Source organism: Patella vulgata, chromosome 8 (assembly GCF_932274485.2).
Source record: "Patella vulgata chromosome 8, xgPatVulg1.2, whole genome shotgun sequence".
NCBI lineage: Eukaryota > Metazoa > Mollusca > Gastropoda > Patellidae > Patella > Patella vulgata.
Genome location: NC_065886.2, coordinates 18,833,148 through 18,854,990, shown reverse-complemented (window position 1 = coordinate 18,854,990; position 21,843 = coordinate 18,833,148). Strand labels below are relative to the sequence as shown.

General features: G+C 31.9%; 1 protein-coding gene across 9 annotated transcripts in view; it reads right to left on the bottom strand.

Moving 5' to 3' along the window:
• Positions 1 to 5,651: 5,651 nt before the first annotated feature.
• Positions 5,652 to 21,843, bottom strand: part of LOC126831182 (calcium uptake protein 3, mitochondrial) — an 83,262-nt gene continuing 67,070 nt past the window's right edge. For 4 of the 9 annotated variants that reach the window (XM_050561893.1, XM_050561899.1, XM_050561894.1 and 1 more), the window contains 7 exons: positions 18,806 to 18,862; positions 18,581 to 18,604; positions 16,663 to 16,754; positions 11,601 to 11,778; positions 10,623 to 10,731; positions 7,639 to 7,796; positions 5,652 to 7,312 (listed from right to left, as the gene is read on the bottom strand). In XM_050561893.1, coding sequence (XP_050417850.1) covers positions 7,238 to 7,312; positions 7,639 to 7,796; positions 10,623 to 10,731; positions 11,601 to 11,778; positions 16,663 to 16,754; positions 18,581 to 18,604; positions 18,806 to 18,862 — 693 coding nt within the window. In that variant the 3' untranslated portion in view covers positions 5,652 to 7,237. The remainder of the gene's footprint in view (positions 7,313 to 7,638; positions 7,797 to 10,622; positions 10,732 to 11,600; positions 11,779 to 16,662; positions 16,755 to 18,580; positions 18,605 to 18,805; positions 18,863 to 21,843) is intronic. The other 5 variants (XM_050561895.1, XM_050561902.1, XM_050561903.1 and 2 more) reach the window with 2 other exon arrangements.

Below are 21,843 nucleotides of genomic sequence, written 5' to 3'. Positions count from 1 at the left end.
TTGTGTATGGTGTTAAAATCTATAACCTTTGGCATGTTGCTGCTTTAATATAGAACATTGCTTTCTGTTCTGTTGGTTGGTTCTGCTCAATGGGCATATTGATACAATTTTTTTTTTATCTTATCATCCGAAATATCTGCTGATCCAGTAATGATCTCAAATAATTCTGAAGTGCGGGGCTAGAAAGCCAATTCTCGAAGAAAAAAAATGAACATTTTTTTAATCTGGGATAGTAATTTCATGGAATAAGGAACACTATACACCGCCCTTGCCAAGCCCTCTGTCCTGCAATACTGACAAGGGGAAACTGCGCCCGTAATTGAAACAATACCCACACCTTGTAGCACATAACTCTTTCTGCATATGCACATAATTTTCACTTTATAAGCCATAGCTATAAGTAATCCTTTTGATTCCAGAAAAGTATTCTTCTTCATAAGTCTAAACATCCCCCACCAATTCCGATGGTATTTGATCGCAATGTAAATTATAAATACCGTTATATTACCCACCCCCTCCCACCACCACCCACCGAATGAACACAGAAATATCAACGGGGTTCCAACAAGTTACACATAATTAATTAAAATCCTCGAAGTAAACTTTTAAAAATGTGTTACTCTCTACCCTTTTAAGTACCCATACTGCTGGTGTAAAGAAATGCTTTAATAGGAACACGTCTATATCCTGTCCAACTAAAATACTAAAGCTATCATTCTGACGAAAGAAACAAACTTAAAAATGGACGTCAATATTTGTTTTTATTTTTTATGGCTTTATACATGTACATAGTGTATGAAAGCACAATAAATAATACTTGTTATTTGTGAGAAAGAGCATGGCCATCATTTTCTTTAACTACAATTATATAATACATTTGACACAACAAGCACGAAACATTTTGAAAATCAAATATGATTATAATTCACAATACAACATAAAATAATATATAAATAAATATATTTAAACATTATAAAATTCTAATTTGTATAATTACTGATAAAGCGTGCCACGAATGTATATTTTCTTTAAATATAAACTATATATAATGCAGGAATTGATCTATAAGCATAATAAATAACAGTACTCGGCATTAGATATTTTAAATAATAAGCTTAAATAGGTAAGAAAAACTAAGTTATTTTACCCCTCGATGAAATTTAAATTATCAGAATTTAAAATTATATAAATAAGAAAAGATTGATATATATGTTTGGACATGAATTTTTATTTGTATAATTATAATTATAATTACTAAATTAAGTCAAAACACATATCCACATCAGGAACGTTCTTCAAAATCTTTGGCACCGCAAACAGAATGTAAAGAGTTCCTTAATATCACTTGATTTGTTTTATCTATCACGTTTTTCTTTTTATTGTCTTAAATATTCACCGTTATATTCTTCAGCACATTTACTGTTTCTGAAATATAGAGAACATATTAAACATTAAAGCACTAGCCATGTTTTTAAAATAAGTGTTTAAATAAAGGCAATAGTTGTTATAAATTAATAATTATCTGATGTTAAATAGGTTATAAAAATCATTTTTAAATAATGTATGAATTAAGTAGAGAATATTATTAAAAGTGTTTAAATTAATAATTAAGCAACAGTAAGAAAAACAAAATGTATTGCTAACTTACCTTAAACACTAAAAAAAGATCTTCTATTAAACAGTTATTTAACTAAAGGTATACGTCGAGCCCAGTTCCAAATAGTTACATTGAATCCCAGAGGTGCTGTTAATCTCCTTAAAAATACCAAAAACTGTTCATGGACAGAAAAACGTCTGTTATGCATATCGTCTCCTATTCTTCTTAATTTTCCCGCCATTTGACGAACGACCACTTCTGATATCGGTGAAGACTGGCACCGTTTACAGTTGACACATGAAATCCTTTCCACGTGGAACATATTAGCCATTTTTAAAATCAACTAAAATAAAAAGATCCCTTTAAAATATAATACGGAATCAGAGATTGCGAACAAGGTAAGGAGACAGATCAAAGGTGAAATGGACATTTTAATGCCAGCACGTGTTAATATAGGCACTGCTAAATGGGCGGGAAAATCAATATCGCTTGATGATTGGTCAGCAAAGAGTGAGTTCATCGCCTATTTACAGCTAGTTGGTTTAACTATTTAGTAAGTCCACGTAACGTCTTAAACTGGGTTATGTTTTTCTAATCTAAATATTTTGCCGTTAGAAATACTCTTAGGTAGGCTGTATTTCTATTTTAAATATGTTATGTATTCCTTGTTGGCTCGACCCGACCTAGCCTAAACAGATTAGTTTATTAATCTCTTACCTGAAGAATAGGTGAGGATTTGACCTAATTCTCAAGTGTTTCACTGGGTCACTGGTACGACGTTTTGTTTTCATTATTTGTAATATTTATATTATTAATCGTCTGAAAGTCGGGGATTTGATTAAATCTTTGTGATTTTCCATATATCGCCATGGCTTGAAATAAGAAATTCGTTTAAATACAATAATATGTTATAATGACAGTAATATACAGATTAAACTGAATACAAAATCGGGAAAATTCGTTTTACGTCTATGCTTGAAAATAATTCCACAACACAAGTTCTACCTTTATGTCGGGTCTAGAGCTAAGATGGGATACCAATTGCAATAAATTAAGTACTGATAATCATCTTTCTTATACCTTATATTGTTGGTGGATGGGAGTGTCTCTCCTCCCTATGTCAAGACATTTCGGGCGGGTGGAACATGTAGCATATCTGAGCCAAGTGACGTCGATTGAGCATTATGAGTATGATTATGCAAACCGAATTGAAATGTCTAAACATGTGGCGCAAAGCGCGACATTGCATTCTGCCCACTTAAGGCTTTAAGCTCAGGCTTGTCTTCGGATCTCATAATTACTTGCTGTATCTTTATATTATGTAAATATTTAATGAATAAAAAGTGTTAGGAAAAAACAAAAGATAAGTGCTTCAAACTTAATAAAATTCAAGTATTAGAGAAAAAACACTAAAAATTAAATTTTTGGCTAGTACTTTCATCGTTATCAAACGAATCGTCAGGCCATTTTAATATATGATTAAAAAAAACTAATAAATTTATCACATTGCGCCGAGTGAAAATGAAATGAAATGGGGTTTAACGTCCTACTGTTTTGCTCCGAACTGGGCTAATGAAGACGGGTTGCGCCGAGTACTTTCGATCGTTGCGGTTTCTTCAGGGCGAATGATAATGGAAGTCATAGCGATGCCAAAAGTTACAAGGGATAGTAACTCAGCCGAAAAAAGATTCTTTGTCTTTCAAAATAAAACAAAACAGACAGATTTTAAATTTGTTAAGTTTAATTATATCATTGAATTCTTCATTACAGGTACTATATTGATATTTAATTATTATTGTTAATATCCATGTGTACATATATGGTGACTTTTTGTTATTTATTGTGGATCCCATTTTCACAATGATAAAACTCCTTCTATTAATGACCTCCGGGGCTGATAAGAGCACTGAAGATGTTATGGAATCGATTATCATGAAATACATCCCCGTTGCACATCGTTTCGGCATACTAATTATGTGGTCAACTATTCAGACTTCTTCATTTTGACAGATTAGAAGGAATGTCATCACCATTTAACAGTACCCGAACAGTAAGATACAAAAGACATTGTCCTAGAGACTGAAAAGGGAGTGGATGAATATCACTTTACATTTGTTTCATTAACACCTGCATCAAACACTGGATAACCGGGCAACTGCATACAACACAAAATATGTAATTATTGGGCGTGATGACCTGAGGTCCAGAATAGATCCATTCAGTGACCAGTTGGGGAATAGCACAAAATGTATAGATGGACAATAATAATGTAAAGTACTTAATTAACCAACACTGATTGGCTATTATACAATTAAATAAACTGGTGATGAACACGTGGCTATCTCCAGGCTAGACAATTGAATGACAACAAGGAACGGTCACTCTATTATGATTACCCTCGTGCGAGCGCGCGTGAGGTGTCGTCTGGTTTTCCCGTTTCCTTCAACACAGACGAAACCCTGGAGTAGTTCAGAGAATGTACATTTGAAAAATTGTTAAAGTGAGTTGAATTGTATCATTGACGACTTCATTGTATTGTTCATGGTGAGGGAATTTGAAGGCTATAAACCGACTGAACCAGCAGACACATTATCCAGAAAGGGACGCATTTGAAATATACATTGTTTTAGTAAGTCAGAGTAAGTCAGAACATTGACCGAGAGCTGAATGTTGTAAGTTAACCGTTGTCGAATGTATTCAAAAATGACATTTGGTATTTTGAGATACATCCGTTTACATGTATCACCTTCGGGTAAGTTCATCCTGCTAGTGGCGTTGATTTATTTAGAGGCAGACAGAGTGAGTGGCGCTGGGTTGTCAATTTTCCTTTTACCACAATACCAGACACCACAGCCAAAAACTGACCTGGTAATTAAAATTGGTTTTGTGTGTATTAGTATTATTATCCCCCCCCCACACACACACACACACAAAAACACACACCCTTTCGGAATGTCTGGTTACGCCACTGCAGCGTTTCAATAAAGGTGCTATTAGCAGTATCCTTGAATTTGCCCCCTCCCGACCCACACATCTCATTGTTTCTGTGGGGTTTAGTAATTGGGCTGGAATTATACAAGACACGTTTCTATGGAATACAATTACTGAGCTTCTTTTGTCTCTATCGAACAATGATACAACTTAGAGAAACCAAATCGAAACGTCGCTCAGTAATAAACATTAATTGACACATGTATTTCTGAAGCTTATTGATATGACTCCCATTTGTAATAATTTAGTTGAATCTTTTTAAAATGAATGTCCATTGAGTAACATAAGATCAAACGAAGTCTATCGAAACACGTCATTTGTAAATTGCAAATCGTGGAGTTAGTATTGCCACATTTACGTTTTCACTCTTCTGAAATCTAAACCGGTCTATAAATTTATCTCTTTTTTTTTTTCGTATTTGGGCATTTATAAAACTTTAGGAAATTGTCATATTTCATTTGATATTTGTAGAACATCAATAAGCTGTGGCGGTTTTGTGCTCTTTAGAATTAATTATTTTGCAGTTCATTCTGCATCTTTCAATAAGGAAGGGTCATAAATAGACAAGCATATTGGCCATTTATTTGGTTGTGGAAATAGCAGCAGAGAAACAAGGGTTATTTTGGGGCGTTATCTTGAGAAATCATGTTCAGATTCGAACTTAGCTGTAACTTTTGGATATAACATTATAATAACTTTAATATAAAGGGGATGAAAAGTGCAAATTCTATTTTGTAGTTCTGCTATATTTTGTCTTAGTGACACCATCATAATAATGCATCTTGGAGATATTTAACGCATTAAAATCTGTTTGGATAAGGGTACTACTCCTTTTCTTTAATATGAACTTCGGTAATTTAAAAAGTTTTGACAACGGCAATGATTATTGAATCTAGCTCACTATGACAGAATCAGAGATCTCACGAATGTAAAGCCACATACCAAAATTCATTAAATTTGGATGAAAAATGTAGACTTCATGAGCATGTGTTGACACATTATAAATCCTATTAAATGTGCATAAAAATAGAACGAAACACAACTCATCAAAGCAGACAATAAATTTAAGTTTTATATATTTTAATCAATAAGTTAGAATAGAAAACATTCCAATAATATTATATCACATGTAAATAACAAAGATAAATAGAATAGAAAACGTTATTAACAATACATGTATTTACTACTATAAAATATCTCATCTAGTAATATAAACAATAACAAAATGTATTTACAGTGAAAGTGGCATTAGCAGAACTCTAATCAATGTTCAATACAACAAGGATAATTTGTACACCAACCTCTAAAAGAAACTATATCAAAAATAGTATTTTAATCCCTTTATAATTCTGATAATAAAACTGAAACTATGGTTAAATATGGCTCCCCAATACAACCATTGAACTAATGTATCCCACTAAAGTGTCCCTGTTTGAACTTCTACAGTTATATTTTTACAGTAGTCTCACAATTTTAGTATAGTTTCTTTTGAAATAAATTTGTTTCAAGATATTAACTCTTATCTTAAACAGAAATAAGGATTCAAAATACACAAAATGATATGTTTTCATTAGGGTTTTAACATGACATCACCTTTTTGCTTCTATAATTAATTTTATATTATCTGGCAATACCCCTTTAAAGCAGTGCAGTTACACTTTGGATATAAGTATCCATTGCATACTTGTTGAAAAACTTTCATGCATGTTCATATACTACACTATGTGGTACAATATAACCATATGAATATTAATAATGGAGAATTATGGATTATAAGTATTTGAGAAAGCTTTTGATTTGAAACACTACTACTACCCATCCTGTCTAATAAAGGACTACAATTCATCACACAAGATGTCTTTTTCTGTTAAGGCAATATTCTTTCTCTTCCTGTATTTCCAGTTCTGAATCAATTTCTTAGTTTCCATGAATCAAGTACATTTAATATGACCTAATTGATTTCAATAAAGATATTAAACAGACAATTACATTTCCTTTTAATTTCTAAGATAACCAATACAAACTTTTCTATAAAAGTAGTTTCCAGCAGAGTTTTTTTGGCATCAAGTTTGAGGTTATAGGTATCAGATGTTACATTCTGTGTACTATATAACTGAATGCAAACTCATCTTTTTTCCCACATAAAGAAATAATTTGAAGAAAGTGAAGTAATACTGGCGTCTGGCCTACACTTTAACATAACCATTCAGAAATACGAAACATGAGGGAATAAAGAGACTTTGTCCAAAAAAGTCACCAAAGCCATATCAAGAAAACAAACATGCATTGTCATTTTTTAGAGTCAAGAACCCCAAATGTGTTAGTTCTTATAAATGTTGGATTTACATGATCTGTAATATTAATATATTTAAATATTGGTAAAATCAGAACTTAAAAGGAGAACTTAAGACACTGCAGATTTTTTTCATATTTACAAGCAGTGAAGGCATACCATGAATCTATTCCCACTACTAGCTTTATCATGTAGCATGTAACAATTTTTTTTAACAGCTTATTTATAGCCAGTAATATATTACTAATATCTTATGAAGATTGTATGTAAAATAAATCTGTGAATTATATACTGTATCAATAAATTATGCAATCATTATGAATGAAGATACTCTATAGCATGTAGTGCACAAACATTTAAAAAGTTTTCATTTCATTTTTGACACACGCCCGAAAATTCTCCCAGTTTCCTTGTGTGTGCATCAGATGGGACTGAAAAAGACAAAGAATAATTGATATGAGCCAAATAATTCTTTATGAAAATAAGTGTAGTGGAATATGCGAGTTAATCTAGTAACATTACTAAAAATAGCAATATTTCCAATAAATGATAATGGATCAAAATTTTTTTGACTAATGAATACTAAGATAGAAGCACAATCCATTAATATGTGCATTAAGAATCTAATGAGTCGAATTAATAACAATATTAGAAAATGGAGACTTTAAGGGTTTTTTGTGTACCATTATCTCTCAAACATACCAGTACTCATCTAAGTTAATACAATTCTTAAAGATCACAAATAATGAGTACCTACCCTTGAACCCCTATGGAGTCTGTCTTTCATAATGGAAATAAATTCTTGATGACTAAGATGACCATCTCCATCCACATCAAATATCTGGAACATGGTATTAACAATATGTTTACCTAACGTAAAACCTGTACAGATCTTTACAGCTCTCTGGAAGTCTTCTGTAAAATAAATGATTGATGAAAATTTAAACCAAACCACATCTCAGGGCAATCACTTCTTATTAATTGTTACTTCAAAGATAGGATATAAAATTGTTAATTAAGATCAAATAAGAACTTTGCCTCTAGAATGTTCCTCAGATTCTACATAAAAATCAGAAGGTCTGGAAATTCAATAGGAAGATAATATTTAAAAACTACAGAGCAGTTAAAATTAACTCGGAAGGAGCAGAAAATTGGTGTGTTAAATTCCATTTCACTTTTGTCTTCTCAGGGTCAAGCAGTAAGTAATGACAATGGTTAGACAAGACTGACAGTGACAACTGTAAGCCAACAAAAATATTTAAAAAGAAAGGCTTGTGGACTAGTGTATGTTAGGAAGGTTGAATTATATGTACATGTAGTCTATATTGACTATTTATGACTTTTTAAAAATATTTTCAGGCCAGTTGTCATGGGCAGGAATGGTACCAACAACTTCTTATAAATTTGACTGTGAAGTGGTAAGTTTATATCATTAATTTCCACAATGATAACTCAATAACTGAAAGCATACAATTTGGACCAGATTATTACATTATTTCATTGTTGATTTACCTTGAAATTGCTAACTACTAACATACTAACCTGTCAGTTAAATTGAGTAGTTTAAAACAGGCAAACCTGTCGATAAAATTTGTTTATATTCATGTGGGCGATCAAGTTTTTATGCAGAATCAGCGGCTTTCATACTCAATACAGCTAATAAGTGCTAGGGATTACTGCTCTTTAAATAGATCACGCTTTCTATTTCGCTATGTTGATTGGCTAGAACCACTAGTGTATATAGCTCAAAGCATTACGGCCTAGAGAACACAGTGAATTGGTTTACAGAGCATATGTTTGTCATTTGTCAATAAAAAATAAAATATTTTCCGTTTCTTTACATATGATAAGGCTGACCTTAAAAATATCTTTGTTTCACCAAACCCGACCCACAATCGAGGACAAGGGTCGGTAGGTCGTTTTTTTTTTCAGATTTTTTTTTTTAAAGTTAGAGAAATCAATACAGAAAACTTATTAGCTGTATACTACAGATTCATTAATTTTGTTTAATGAATTTGGGGTCTGACGTAAAAAGTAACGAACTGAAAGTCTTTTTATTAAACTTAAGAGCTAATTTGACAGCTTAATATAGAGCGAAGCTCTAAAGCATCGCGCGAAGCGCGGTGCTTGAGCAAAGCTCTTTTCCGGTAACACACGCGCGTAATTGAAAATGTCACCCACAGACTGTTGATTAAAAAAAAATTCAGACAGGAACCGGATACACTGGGGAAAACAGGCAATGCGCATGTCTGTCAATGCGCATGTCAGCGCATGTCAACTTACCAAATCTCGCCCAAGCGAGATTTTGGGTCTCTAAGAAATATTTCTATGACGCGTCGAATAAATGACGTCAGATAATTTTGACGTCAATGAAAATCCTCACACCTTTTTGTTCTTTTTTCAATTGGGGAAAATTTATTATGAAGGTTTTATTTGACAACAATCACATCAGCTTCGCTCTACTCAGGCAAGGCCTGTTACATATTATAGAGCGAAGCTCTAAAGCACCGCGCTTTGCGCGGTCCTTGAGCAAAGCTCTTTTCCGGTAACACAGGAGCGTAATTGAAAATGTCACCCACAGACTTTTGATTAAAAAAAAATTCAGCCGGAACCGGATACACTGGGCAAAACAGGCAATGCGCATGTCAACTTACCAAATCTCGTCCAAGCGAGATCACGTAACTAACAAAAATAATTCTATCCACCAAATCTCGCCCAAGCGAGATTACGCGCCTCATAGAACTATTTCTATGACGCGTCTAATCAATGACGTCACATATTTTTTACGTCAATGAAAATAATTCTCACACTTTTTTGTTCTTTTTTTAAAAACAAAATTAATGTATAAAATTTAGATCTCAATAAAAACTAAATTATTTAATATTTTTTGTATCACTTGAGAAAATTAATTATGAATGAAGGTTTTATATTTGACAATAATCAGCTTCGCTCTACTCAGGCAATGCCTGTTACATATTAATTTTCCGGGTGGAAACATTCGTCTTCTTTATTCAATTGGCAAAAAAATCAATGACATCGCACACGATTTGCCACGAACTTGAAGTGTGAAACTCCTTCAACATGTTTTTAAAGATAGTGCGGGTTGTGCCTTCATTTTTCTCGAAAACGGATATTGAAAATATCGTCGTTATGTTTAAAACTACGCACCACAGACATAGAAGCAGAATCATTTCATGGGAATGGACGTGTATTCGTCTGCAACCATTTTGTTGAGAAGCGACACCTATGACGCTTTCATCTCGATCAACCAGTTTCAATAATGAATCAAACCATAGCCATAGTAAAGGGAAATAACTCTCGTGATATATTTCAGGTTGACACACAAAATAAAATAAAAAGATCGTGGAAAAGTGCAATAAAATAATTTAAGTCGGGGGTGGTTTTAGTTAGTCGGTCGCGTTAGGCGAAACAAAGATATTTTTAAGGTCAGCCTAATTCTGGCTTAATTTGGGGATTTGGGGAACTTTAGTAGGTATTCTATCCATTAAGCATTAAAAACCGAATTGTCATGGACATAATCACGGCTGCCCTCGTGGTAAACTATGCCATACACAATTTGCATTAATATATAAACAGTTGGAAATAGTGACAGGTCCACGTACAACTGGAAAAAAAAAAGATTTGACCTATCGATTTCTCTATCTTACACCCCCCCCCCCCCTTTTTAAAATTCAAAGAATCAGGTAAAAGTCTGATTCATATCAAAACTCATGCAGTTACCTTGTGAAACTGGCTGTTCAGCATAAGTGTACAATTTCATAGCTATTGAAAAATCATCTAAATTGTTCAAAAACTGACAAAACTGTTTAAAATCTTTGAAAGATATACCCTGAAAATAAATGAATGGGCATTAAATTATTTTCCAGTCAAATTAAAACAAAATAATCATTAGGACATGAATTTTGTTAGAAATCTTTTTACTATGCATTTGATTCAAACGTATCAGAAAAAAATCATTCTTTCCGAAAACTATTCATGAATACAATAATTTATCAAAAGATTTAAAAGACATTGCAAACGTTAAAGAATTTAAAAAATCTCTAAAACCTAAAATAAAGCCACCAAAATTCGGAAGTATTGGTTCTAGGCCAATCTTTATATACCACAATCGTATTCGACTTGGATGTAGTAGTTTAAATTTCTATCAGTTGTAACACTATGTCTGTCGAAAATTCGTATCATTATTTTTTTGATTGCCCGAGGTATACAACGCTGTGCCCTTTTCAGTAAACTGACATGGCTTGGAAATAATCCTTTCACTGAATTACACGAAATATTTCTACATGGTTCATCGCTACTATCAAAAAAATTAAATAAAATGTTAGTTTTAGTTATTCAAAGGTATATCAAAGACTCAAAACCTTTTACATATAATTAAAAATTAAAAACAAATACTATAATAATGTACCAATAAGTAAACATATTAGTATACATTAATTAATATAATTTACAAGGAAGTTTTGTAAATAGATGTATATATGTTTATGTTAGTTAAATTAAAAATCAATTCGCCTTACTATTTTATATAAAAGTTTGATTATTATTTTGGAAGAAGATTCATAATTTTTTATAAATTGATCTTATCCCTTTGTAAAGTTTATTTTTGCAATAAAATATGTTTTAGAGCTATAAATAAATGAGAAGTGGTATTAGGTGTTCTACAATGGAAGTGATAGTTTGAATTTTAGAAATACTTACCATTTCTTCAGGAATGCGCTCTTTAACCCTGTCAATACACTGGTCTATTTCTGCCTTATCTAATAATGTATATCTCAATAAAATGCGAGCAAAATCTACTTCAGATATTGTATTCATTCCTTTAGAAAATTCTAAAAACTCTAGCTCAATAACTTCACTCTGTAAATTTTCCATAAATCTGCAGGAAGAAAAACAGATAAATATCTTAAAAACTGAGCAACACTGTTTCTATCACTTTGCTTTCAAAATTCATTTTCGTTAGCAAATATACGGTAGTTTTTCTAATGAATGGAAAAATAACGTAGACAAGGGCTTGTCATACCCTCCTGTTGTTATTTTTAAGTCAACAAATATATCTACTAGCAAAGTTGTCTGCAGCATCTATACAGATTGTCAGAGCTCCCAGGATAACCGTGTTCTCTCCAACCTCTTCCTTTTATTACTCTAAACAATGTCTAACATTCTCAAATGTTCTCATAAAAACTTTAGACTATATAGAACAAGATCTTTTAAATCATCATGCAGACCTATAACTCCTGGGGTTTTTGTTAGAAATGTACCCCTAACAAAACCAGACAGGAACATTCTTGGCAAAAACTGAGATCGAACATGGGACAGCCGGGTTAGTGGGACAACGTCTTACTTACTGAGCTCCTGAAATTGCTAAAAATAAATAAGTCTTCTTTTCCATGGAATCAACGGTTCAAATGATAATTGTTGCTCTTTGCTGTTAAACAAGGTTTCTTATCAAGGGGCATGACCACAGGAGCTATCCCCAGAAATAGTTTTCATCCTTTTATCAAAAAGACAATTGATGAAACCTACAGATACAACCACAAATTAAACTAGAACTGCGATGCAGTAATGACAGGTTTCACCGGTGCCACGTTACTCTAAACATGTCACTTCCGGTACCAATGAAACCATTAAACAGGTTTCCACATAAGCATTGCACACATCAAATAAAATGGACGCCGAATCAACCAAATCCAGCAATATCAATTCATTTTATACATTTGTTACATGTAAGTGTACAGTACTTCCAGTGATAATGAAAATGTTCAATTAGTCTTATGAAATCAGAAATGGCATAAGGCATCACATGGTGAAAATTTTATGTAAATCGAATAATAATTGCCACTTTTATAGACCAAAAACCTTGAAAAGTGACTTGTATAAAACCGTCTATTTCTCTGCAACCGTACAAGTTAGAAACCATTTTCTGGTATCTGTATGATTGTATGGGTTCAATCTATTTGCTGATTGGAATCAAATATCATAATTTTAAAAACATTACAAATCAGACTCATTTGAATAAAATATCTGTTTTGAAGGCTAAAAATACAGTTTTTGCCAAAATGACGTTACTTCCGGTGATAATGAAAATCTTAAATTACATGTATGAAATCGTAAATGGCATTAGGTATCACACAGTGAAAATTTCATGAAAATCGAATAATAATTGACACTTTTGTGGACAAAAAACCTTGAAAAGAGACCTGTTGAAAATTGCCTATTTCTCCGCAACTGAACAAGTTAGAAACCATTTTGTGATATCTATATGATCGTATGGGTTCATTCTTTTAGTTGATTAGAATCAAATATCAAAATCTTAAACAAACACTAAATACGACTCATTTGAATAAATTATTTGTTTCGAAGGCTATAAATACAGTTTTTGCCCAAATTTCGTCATTTCCGGTGACATTGAAAATTTTAAATTGAGTTGAACTAGTCACAATTGACATTATGCATCAAATGGTGTCACTTTTATGAAAATCCAATAATAATTGACTCTTTTACAGGCACAATAGCGTAAAGAGTGACTCATGCACAATTGACCATTTCTCGGCAACTGCGCATATTACAAATTAATTTTCACATACATTCTCTCCGTATAGATTATTGCTACGAGTTTATGAAAGTTATGAAGTAATATTTTAAAATATGAAAACGCTGGATGGGTTGTAAATAGACTAATTTTACACCTTTTTTCACCTTTTAGTCGAAATAGCCTGAAAAACGGAATCGAAATTAAAAAAACTGGGCACAACATTTCAGTTATACCAGATTTGAAAAAAATAATATTTGCTTTCGAAAAGTGGTACCTAACTGTCAAAATTGTAGTTTTTAGTAAAATTACACCACTTCCGGTGCCGACAAATAACTCTATCAGTAACAAAAAAAATGGCAATTGAGACAACGGAGCATATGAACTTTGTTTTATACAAATCGAACAATAAATAATTAATCTAGGACTGAAAAGTTGAATTAGCCAATGGTGGCCAAGGAAAATTACTGAGACAAAAAAAAATCAGATTTTTCCTCAAGTCAGATGACTCGTTAATTTTGTGTAAAACACGACTAAAAAATATTCATAAATAAAAAAGTTTTTTGTAAAAATTTAAATTTTCGAAATTTGGCGCCTAATATCTGCGAAGATTTGCAGAAAATAAAAAATCAAAAGTAGATTAGCTATGTGCCCTGTCTCTGGCTATACCAAAATGTTTCGAAAGTTAAAATCCAATGATTATTGTTAAAATTACTGCAATATTTCTAAAAACGATAGCTTCGGTGATTTCGGACATTTCGCATTGTCGCAGAACGTTCAAAATAGCTTTATCCTCTAAGTCACACCCACTTTTCCAGTAAAACCGAAGAAATCGTAAAGATCCGACAAGCAGTTGCTGAGATCTAATCAAAAATAATTGGGAATAATAATAATAACTAGACCTGCAAGCAGCACTGAACCGGCTTTCAGGAATCAGATAGGAAGTGTGTCATACAATAGCCCATTCATCGAGCTATCAAACGATACTTTAGGTGTTTTGATCCGGTCACACCTGACCGTGAAATCACGATTTTTGCAAGAGCACCGATTTTTACTGTGTTTTTTTTTTTAATATCGAATATTTTTATGACTACGGTTTTGCCGGTGCCACGTTACCCTAAACATATATCACTTCCGGTACCAATGAAACCATTAAACAGGTTTCCACATAAGCATTGCACACATCAAATAAAATGGACGCCGAATCAACCAAATCCAGCAATATCAATTCATTTTATACATTTGTTACATGTAAGTGTACAGTACTTCCGGTGATAATGAAAATGTTCAATTAGTCTTATGAAATCAGAAATGGCATAAGGCATCACATGGTGAAAATTTTATGTAAATCGAATAATAATTGCCACTTTTATAGACCAAAAACCTTGAAAAGTGACTTGTATAAAACCGTCTATTTCTCTGCAACCGTACAAGTTAGAAACCATTTTCTGGTATCTGTATGATCGTATGGGTTCAATCTATTTGGTGATTGGAATCAAATATCATAATTTTAAAAATATTACAAATCAGACTCATTTGAATAAAATATCGGTTTTGAAGGCTAAAAATATAGTTTTTGCCAAAATGACGTTACTTCCGGTGATAATGAAAATCTTAAATGACTTGTATGAAATTGTAAATGGCATTAGGTATCACACAGTGAAAATTTTATGAAAATCGAATAATAATTGACACTTTTATGGACCAAAAACCTTGAAAAGTGACCTGTTGAAAATCGCCTGAACAAGTAAGAAACAATTTTGGGAAATCTATATGACCTTATGAATTTTATTAATATGTGAATGTAATTCAAAAGTTAAAATTATTAATACATATTAAATAATTCTTGGTTGAAAAAAATATTGATTTTAAAAGTTAAAAATGCATTTTTTGACAAAATGGCGTCACTTCAGGTATCAATTTTAAATTGTAATCAATTTGATACGACGCATACTTGCTTTTTGAATCAAATGGTGTCACTTTTGTGAAAATCCAATAATAATTGACTATTTTACAGGCAAAATAACGAAAACAGTGACTTATGCAAAATTGCCCATTTCTAGGTAACTGCTTATATTACAAACTAATTTTAACATACATTTTCTTCGTATGGATTATAGCTACAAGTTTATAAAAGTTACGTAGAAATATTTTAAAATCTGAAAAGCCTGAATGAGTTGTAAATAGGTCAATTTTACACCTTTTTTCACCTCTTAATCGAATTTGCTCGATTTTGTGCGCCTATAAAGGGCACACTCTTTTAGTTATATCAGTTTTTTAAAAAAATAATATTTGCTTTCGAAAAATGGTACCTAACTGTCAAAATTGTAGTTTTTGGTAAAATTAAGCCACTTCCGGTCCCGACAGATATCTCTATCGGTAACAAAAAAAATGACAATAGAGACAACAGAGTATATGAACTTTGTTTTATACAAATCGAGCAATAAATAATTAATCTAGAACTGAAAAACTGAATTAGCCAATGGCGGCCAAGGAAAATTACTGAGACAAAAAAATTTCACATTTTTGCACAAGTCAGATGACTCGTTAATTCTGTGTAAAACACGACTAAAAGATATTTATAAATAAAAAAGTTTTTTGTAAAAATTTAAATTTTCAAATTTCGAACGACAAAAGCCATAGATGAATGTTCGAAATCCAAAAATGTGAGATAGCCATTGTCTCGGAAAAGATTCAGGGTTGTCTCGGAAAAGATTCAGGGTTTCCAAAAATGTGAATTGTTTTAAAATAGATAAAGAATTGGTGAAACCACGGCCGCTTTTTGATTTATTGCTACCGTTCAAAATTCGGCCACTTCCAGCCTGCGCAGAAGTTTCAAAAATACTTTATCAAGTAACCACCACATGGTTTCCCGATAGAAAATTTGGTTCCAGACCGATATCTATTTCCGATCATGGAGAAATAGACTCCCGCGGTAAATAATAATAATAATAATAATTTTAGTAATCTCAATAGGCTTTCAGACTTTCGTCTGAAAGCCTAATAAGATGAATAACAATCTTAACAAAAACAATAGTGTTTCACACAAGCTACGCAGTGTGAAACCCTAATGAATGTTAGCACTACCACAAGGCTTTTCCTGGTTTCACCACGATCAATCACACCACATTCCACAATACTGCATCTGAGTCCAAAATATTTAAATCACACCAATAATAGATGGTATGCAATAATTTCATGGCTTGATAATATCACATAAAGTTTATATACCTGTAGAAGTCATCATATTTAAGTACATCTGAACCTCTCTGACCAAAGAAATGTATCAATAAAGTTGTGTCTTGTACATCAGGTAAACTTTCCTGTTTAATAAGAAAAAACCCCCACAACATCACATTATTAACTGTACAATTAATTGACAGTCATTTTGAAAATTTTGGTTCATAAAAAATCGTCCACTCCAAATATTGAGTAACATCATCTAGTCATAGTAGTCCTCTTTTTAACAAGATTCATGAATTAAATTTAAATAAGTAAACATTTTATTGGCAGTATTTAAATGGTTAAGTAAAGGACCTTACTGTAGATTTTCCAAATAAAATTATACCTTATTAAATTGTCTGTTTCATTTAATTAAGCAATTTCAAACCTACACTATTTAAAATTATATTTATACAATTAATAGTCTAGATCTCCAAGAGTGCTGTTAGCTAGGGCTAGTATATATATACTAATGCCACTTAAGTCTGAATTAGCCAATCCAATTAGATGGTTAGTCTGAATCACAAAACATCTCTTGGAGACACATTTACCGTAATAGTTAAGTGCAGGCGGATCGTAGGGCACATAACAATTAATTACAAATCCAGAAGACAAACTCGAAGATATGGCCAACATAGTTTGCCAGGAAATAGACATATTCCTTTGAATGAGCTTAACTTTTAATAGGACACAACCAGCATATAATCTCAGAAAGATAGGTTAATAATTGCAATTAGAAAATTTTAACAGGATTTCATACAATGGGGCATAACTCTAGAGGTGATTCTTGAAAAATATTCACAATTAGATGAACAACCTATGTCAAAAAGATATATCAATTTTTCTAGCCACTAATATGTGAATGATGGAAAGGACCCAATATATAAACACAGACATTGAAAGCTATGCAAGCATAACTAGAATGAACAATAAAAAATTATCCATCAAAGATATTTGTCAAGAACCGATGGTTTGATACACTGGAAGAAAAATGTTTACAATTCATTCAAATCAGTTTAATTATTATATGTAAAGTCTAAAAGGATTGATTAATGTCTAATAATGGTCACAAAATACTATAAATCTAGTTCTATTTACATTAATTGTTTGACTTATGTAAGTTTTTACACACAAAATACTTATACAAAATGCTAAAAGAAAAACAGGATTAGTTCAAATAAAACATAAACTACAAAGAGAAACAAATGAAATGTTCCAAATTCAAATGATGTATTTAATTATTCACATTACTTTTTACTGCCAAATAGTGTCAATTCAAATGTTTTGTTAAAGGGGCATTAGGTAAGATTAGATAAAAGGATGACAGTTCTTGCTAAAATAGTTAAAAAAAATAGATAATGAAAGCAGAATATTTTGAAAATTGAAGTCAAATTGTTTAACTCTGGACCAAGACATTAGAAATTTAATTTTAGGTAAGCTAGCCTTGATCATCATTACTAACTTTTGTACGATAATAAACAAAGTCTCGAGTGTCTAATTAATAATTTAGATAACATTTCAGGCCTAAAGAAAGACCTGCAATAGCCAGATTTAGCTCTTGCACAATGCATGTTTAAAAGAACACAGATCTGTGTTTCAGAGGTTTTTCTAGCGTGGTGGTTTGATCTTGCCAGTCGTTCACAGGATGGTGGGACGGGGCAGGGAAGTCTGGCAAGGAACAGCATTTTAATGTTCAAATGGGTTGAAAATCTGAGGCTCGATATAAACATTTGTGTGCACGTAAAATAACACTTGATAGTAGGAATTATACGAAAGGTAGACGGAAACACAACTGTCACAGGCAAAGTTTCTCTTGATAGCACAATAAATGGCTTATGTCTGGTCTTTATTAGCTCCATTCGTGAAGAACAAACAGTTTGTCAAGATTTATTTCTACAACTAAAAAAAGGCTGGTTTCATTACTTACTGGTAGTTGCATATAATTCGAAGACTGAAGTAAGAAAAAAAATTTTTAAAAGAGATATAATTATTTTCTACACAACTTTTTGTCCGTCTAATCAATACTGTATTTAGTTGGTTTTTGGGGTTTTTTTTTTAAGTTAAACATCAATATTTTCTTTCTGTTTACTACTTGTACTACTTGAGAAATACATCATTTAAATTTGAAATTTAAAACCCTCATTTCACATACGTCTTTGTTGGATTTATCTCCCTTGGCATCAGGCTGATTGCTGAACACTTGTTCCAACTGCAAAAGTTAATCAGAATATGTGCACGCATTAATATTAATATGTTAAAATAATAAATATATTAATTAAAATATACAGCATGCTCACATTCTTTATGCCTCATGTTCTGCTTGTGATTAGATTATTCTCTGCCCATGGTCAGTCAAATATAGGTTGGTATTTGTGAAAGAGATTGTTGAAATTTTTAATGGGTGCTAAATGTTAAGCTTTGGAAATAGTTGGATTAATTCATATAGATACACACACTGACAGAGTAAACAAATATGTAAAAAACTGCCATGGAAGATATGAAGTGTTACAGTGGAAGGGTTTGCTGTGCGCATGTGTATGTAAATTTCCCAATTTCATGATCAGACATTGTTTGGCTGTTGATCTGGCATTCATGTGCAGAACATAAGGCTTATGTAGAATGAGTGCTTAGTGTGCAGACAACATGCAAAAAAAAGATAGGTTGCCAGGCAACAAAACATACGCCCACAGCAGCTAAATCGTCCGAGCAGTCAACAGGGGTTGTCACATAATTATTCTTTTGTCGGTGATTAGGGGAATTTAATAGACAATATCATACAGATAACAGATATAATTTTCGTTGTTTGAGGGTTCACAAAGTTCTAAAAACTAAAACAAGGGCCGTAACTCTGGAAGTAATCTACAGAAATTGTTGAAATTCAACAGGCTTTCTCGTTTTACTAATTCAAATAATGCATATAAATTTCATACAGATCGGTTGATAACTTTTGTCGTTCGAACGTTCACAAGGTTCAACAAAGTAAAACAAGGGCCATAACTCTAAAAGTAATTGATGGAAATTGCTGACATTCAATAGGATTCTTCATTTTACTAATTCAAATGATGCATATGAATTTCATACAGATTAGGTGATAACTTTTGTTGTTCAAGCGTTCTCAAGATTCAACAAAGTTAAACAAGGGCCATAATTCTAGATGTAATTAACAGAAATTTGCTGAAACTTTTACTAATTTAAACAATACATATAAATTTCATACAGATTGGATAATAATTTTTGTCGTTAGAGCATTCACAAGGTACAACAAAGTGAAACAAGGGCCATAACTCACAGCATAATCAACGGAAATTGCTGAAATTCGATAGGCTTCTTCGTTGTACTAATTTAAATGCCAGATATCAATTTCAAACAGATCAGATGGTAACTGTTGTCATTAGAGCGTTTACAAGATTCAACAAAGTGAAACAAGGGCCATAACTCTAGATGTAATTAACGGAAATTGTTGAAATTCAATAGGCTTCTTTGTTTTACTAATTTAAATGATTCATATAAATTTCATACAGATCGGATAATAACTTTTGTCGTTAGAGCATTCACAAGGTACAACAAAGTGAAACAAGGGCCATAACTCACGGCGTAATTAACGGAAATTGCTGAAATTAAATAGGCTTCTTTGTTTCACTAATTTAAATGATGCATATCAATTTCAAACAGATTGGATGATAACTGTTGTCATTAGAGCATTCCCAAGATTCAACAAAGTGAAACAAGGGCCATAACTCTAGATGTAATTAAAGGAAATTACTGAAATTCAATAGGCTTCTTTGTTTTACTAATTTAAATGATGCATATAAACTTCATACAGATCGGTTGATAACTTTTGTCGATAGAGCATTCACAAGGTGCAACAAAGTGAAACAAGGGCCATAACTCCAGAAGAAATTAACGGAAGTTATTGAAATTAAATAGGATTCTTCATCTCACTAATGCAAACAACATATATCAATTTCAAAACAATCAGATGATAAATGTAGCCTGTAGAGTGTTCACAAGAAATTGTGGACGATGGACGGACGGACGGGGGCGACGGCAATATACGACCACATTTCCATGTGGGCGTATAAAAATATACATCTTAAAATGGTGTTCTCCACTGTCAAAATAAATTTTGTCACAAATTTGTCAAATATTTTGTTATATTTTGATCAGAAGATGTCACCATTTTATCACAAAACCTTGGTTAATTTAAGGCAAGGAAGGGGAGAGGTGTACACAATATTTACAAATCAAAATATATTAAAAATATTATTAAAATATGGTACATAAATTTACATGCCAAAAAATTAAACAGCACTTTATTAAAATACAATAAAAAAATAAAAACAGTTCGTTCAATTCTGTTAAATTCAGCAATTATTCAATTTGCATATCAATTTTTAATTATCAAGAAACAACAGTTATAAAGAAACGAATAGTAATAAAGGTAACTAATAAATGCAGCAAGGGATACATAAACAATTCAAACGACATAAAGCTTCACATAAGTTTACATTACATTTGTAATGAAATGAAATGGGGTTTTACGTTCAACTCCAACTGGGATAATGAAGATGGCATTACATTTGTAGACAAACAAAAACAGACAAATGGCATAACTAGCTAATACTCTATCCACAGCCATGCAAAGAAATCAAAATATTAGACAAACAGGAATTAATTATTTTTGGCAAATACAAACATATATTAAAATATATTGTTATATTCTTGGATGTTATTTATCAGTGGTTCTAATGTACAGTGTATCCTATTTGATAAGTTACCTGAAACAAAATTCCATAGAGTGTATGTAGTATGTCCCCGTACCAGATGTACTGCGATACCCATTAGTATATGTACATTCAACTCCTTTAATTTATAACCAATTAAGAATAAAACTGATTTCTAACCAATAATTTCCAACATATAAAGGGAGATAATTCTATTTTTGTCAATGATTTTCCTTGTGTCTCATTCAACTGTAATCCAATTTAAAATATTTCTATAATTTTGTGTTTGAATTTAGTCTTGATTAATGGCCAGGTGGCTAAAAAAACAATGTATCATAGATTTCTGTATAGATGTTTATATAGATGTTAAATACTGAATAATGCATTTTTAATACAATGTTATGATTAGCATAAACAAAACGTGTTTTATCTTGCAAACAGTTTAAACAAAAGGAGGTATAAATAA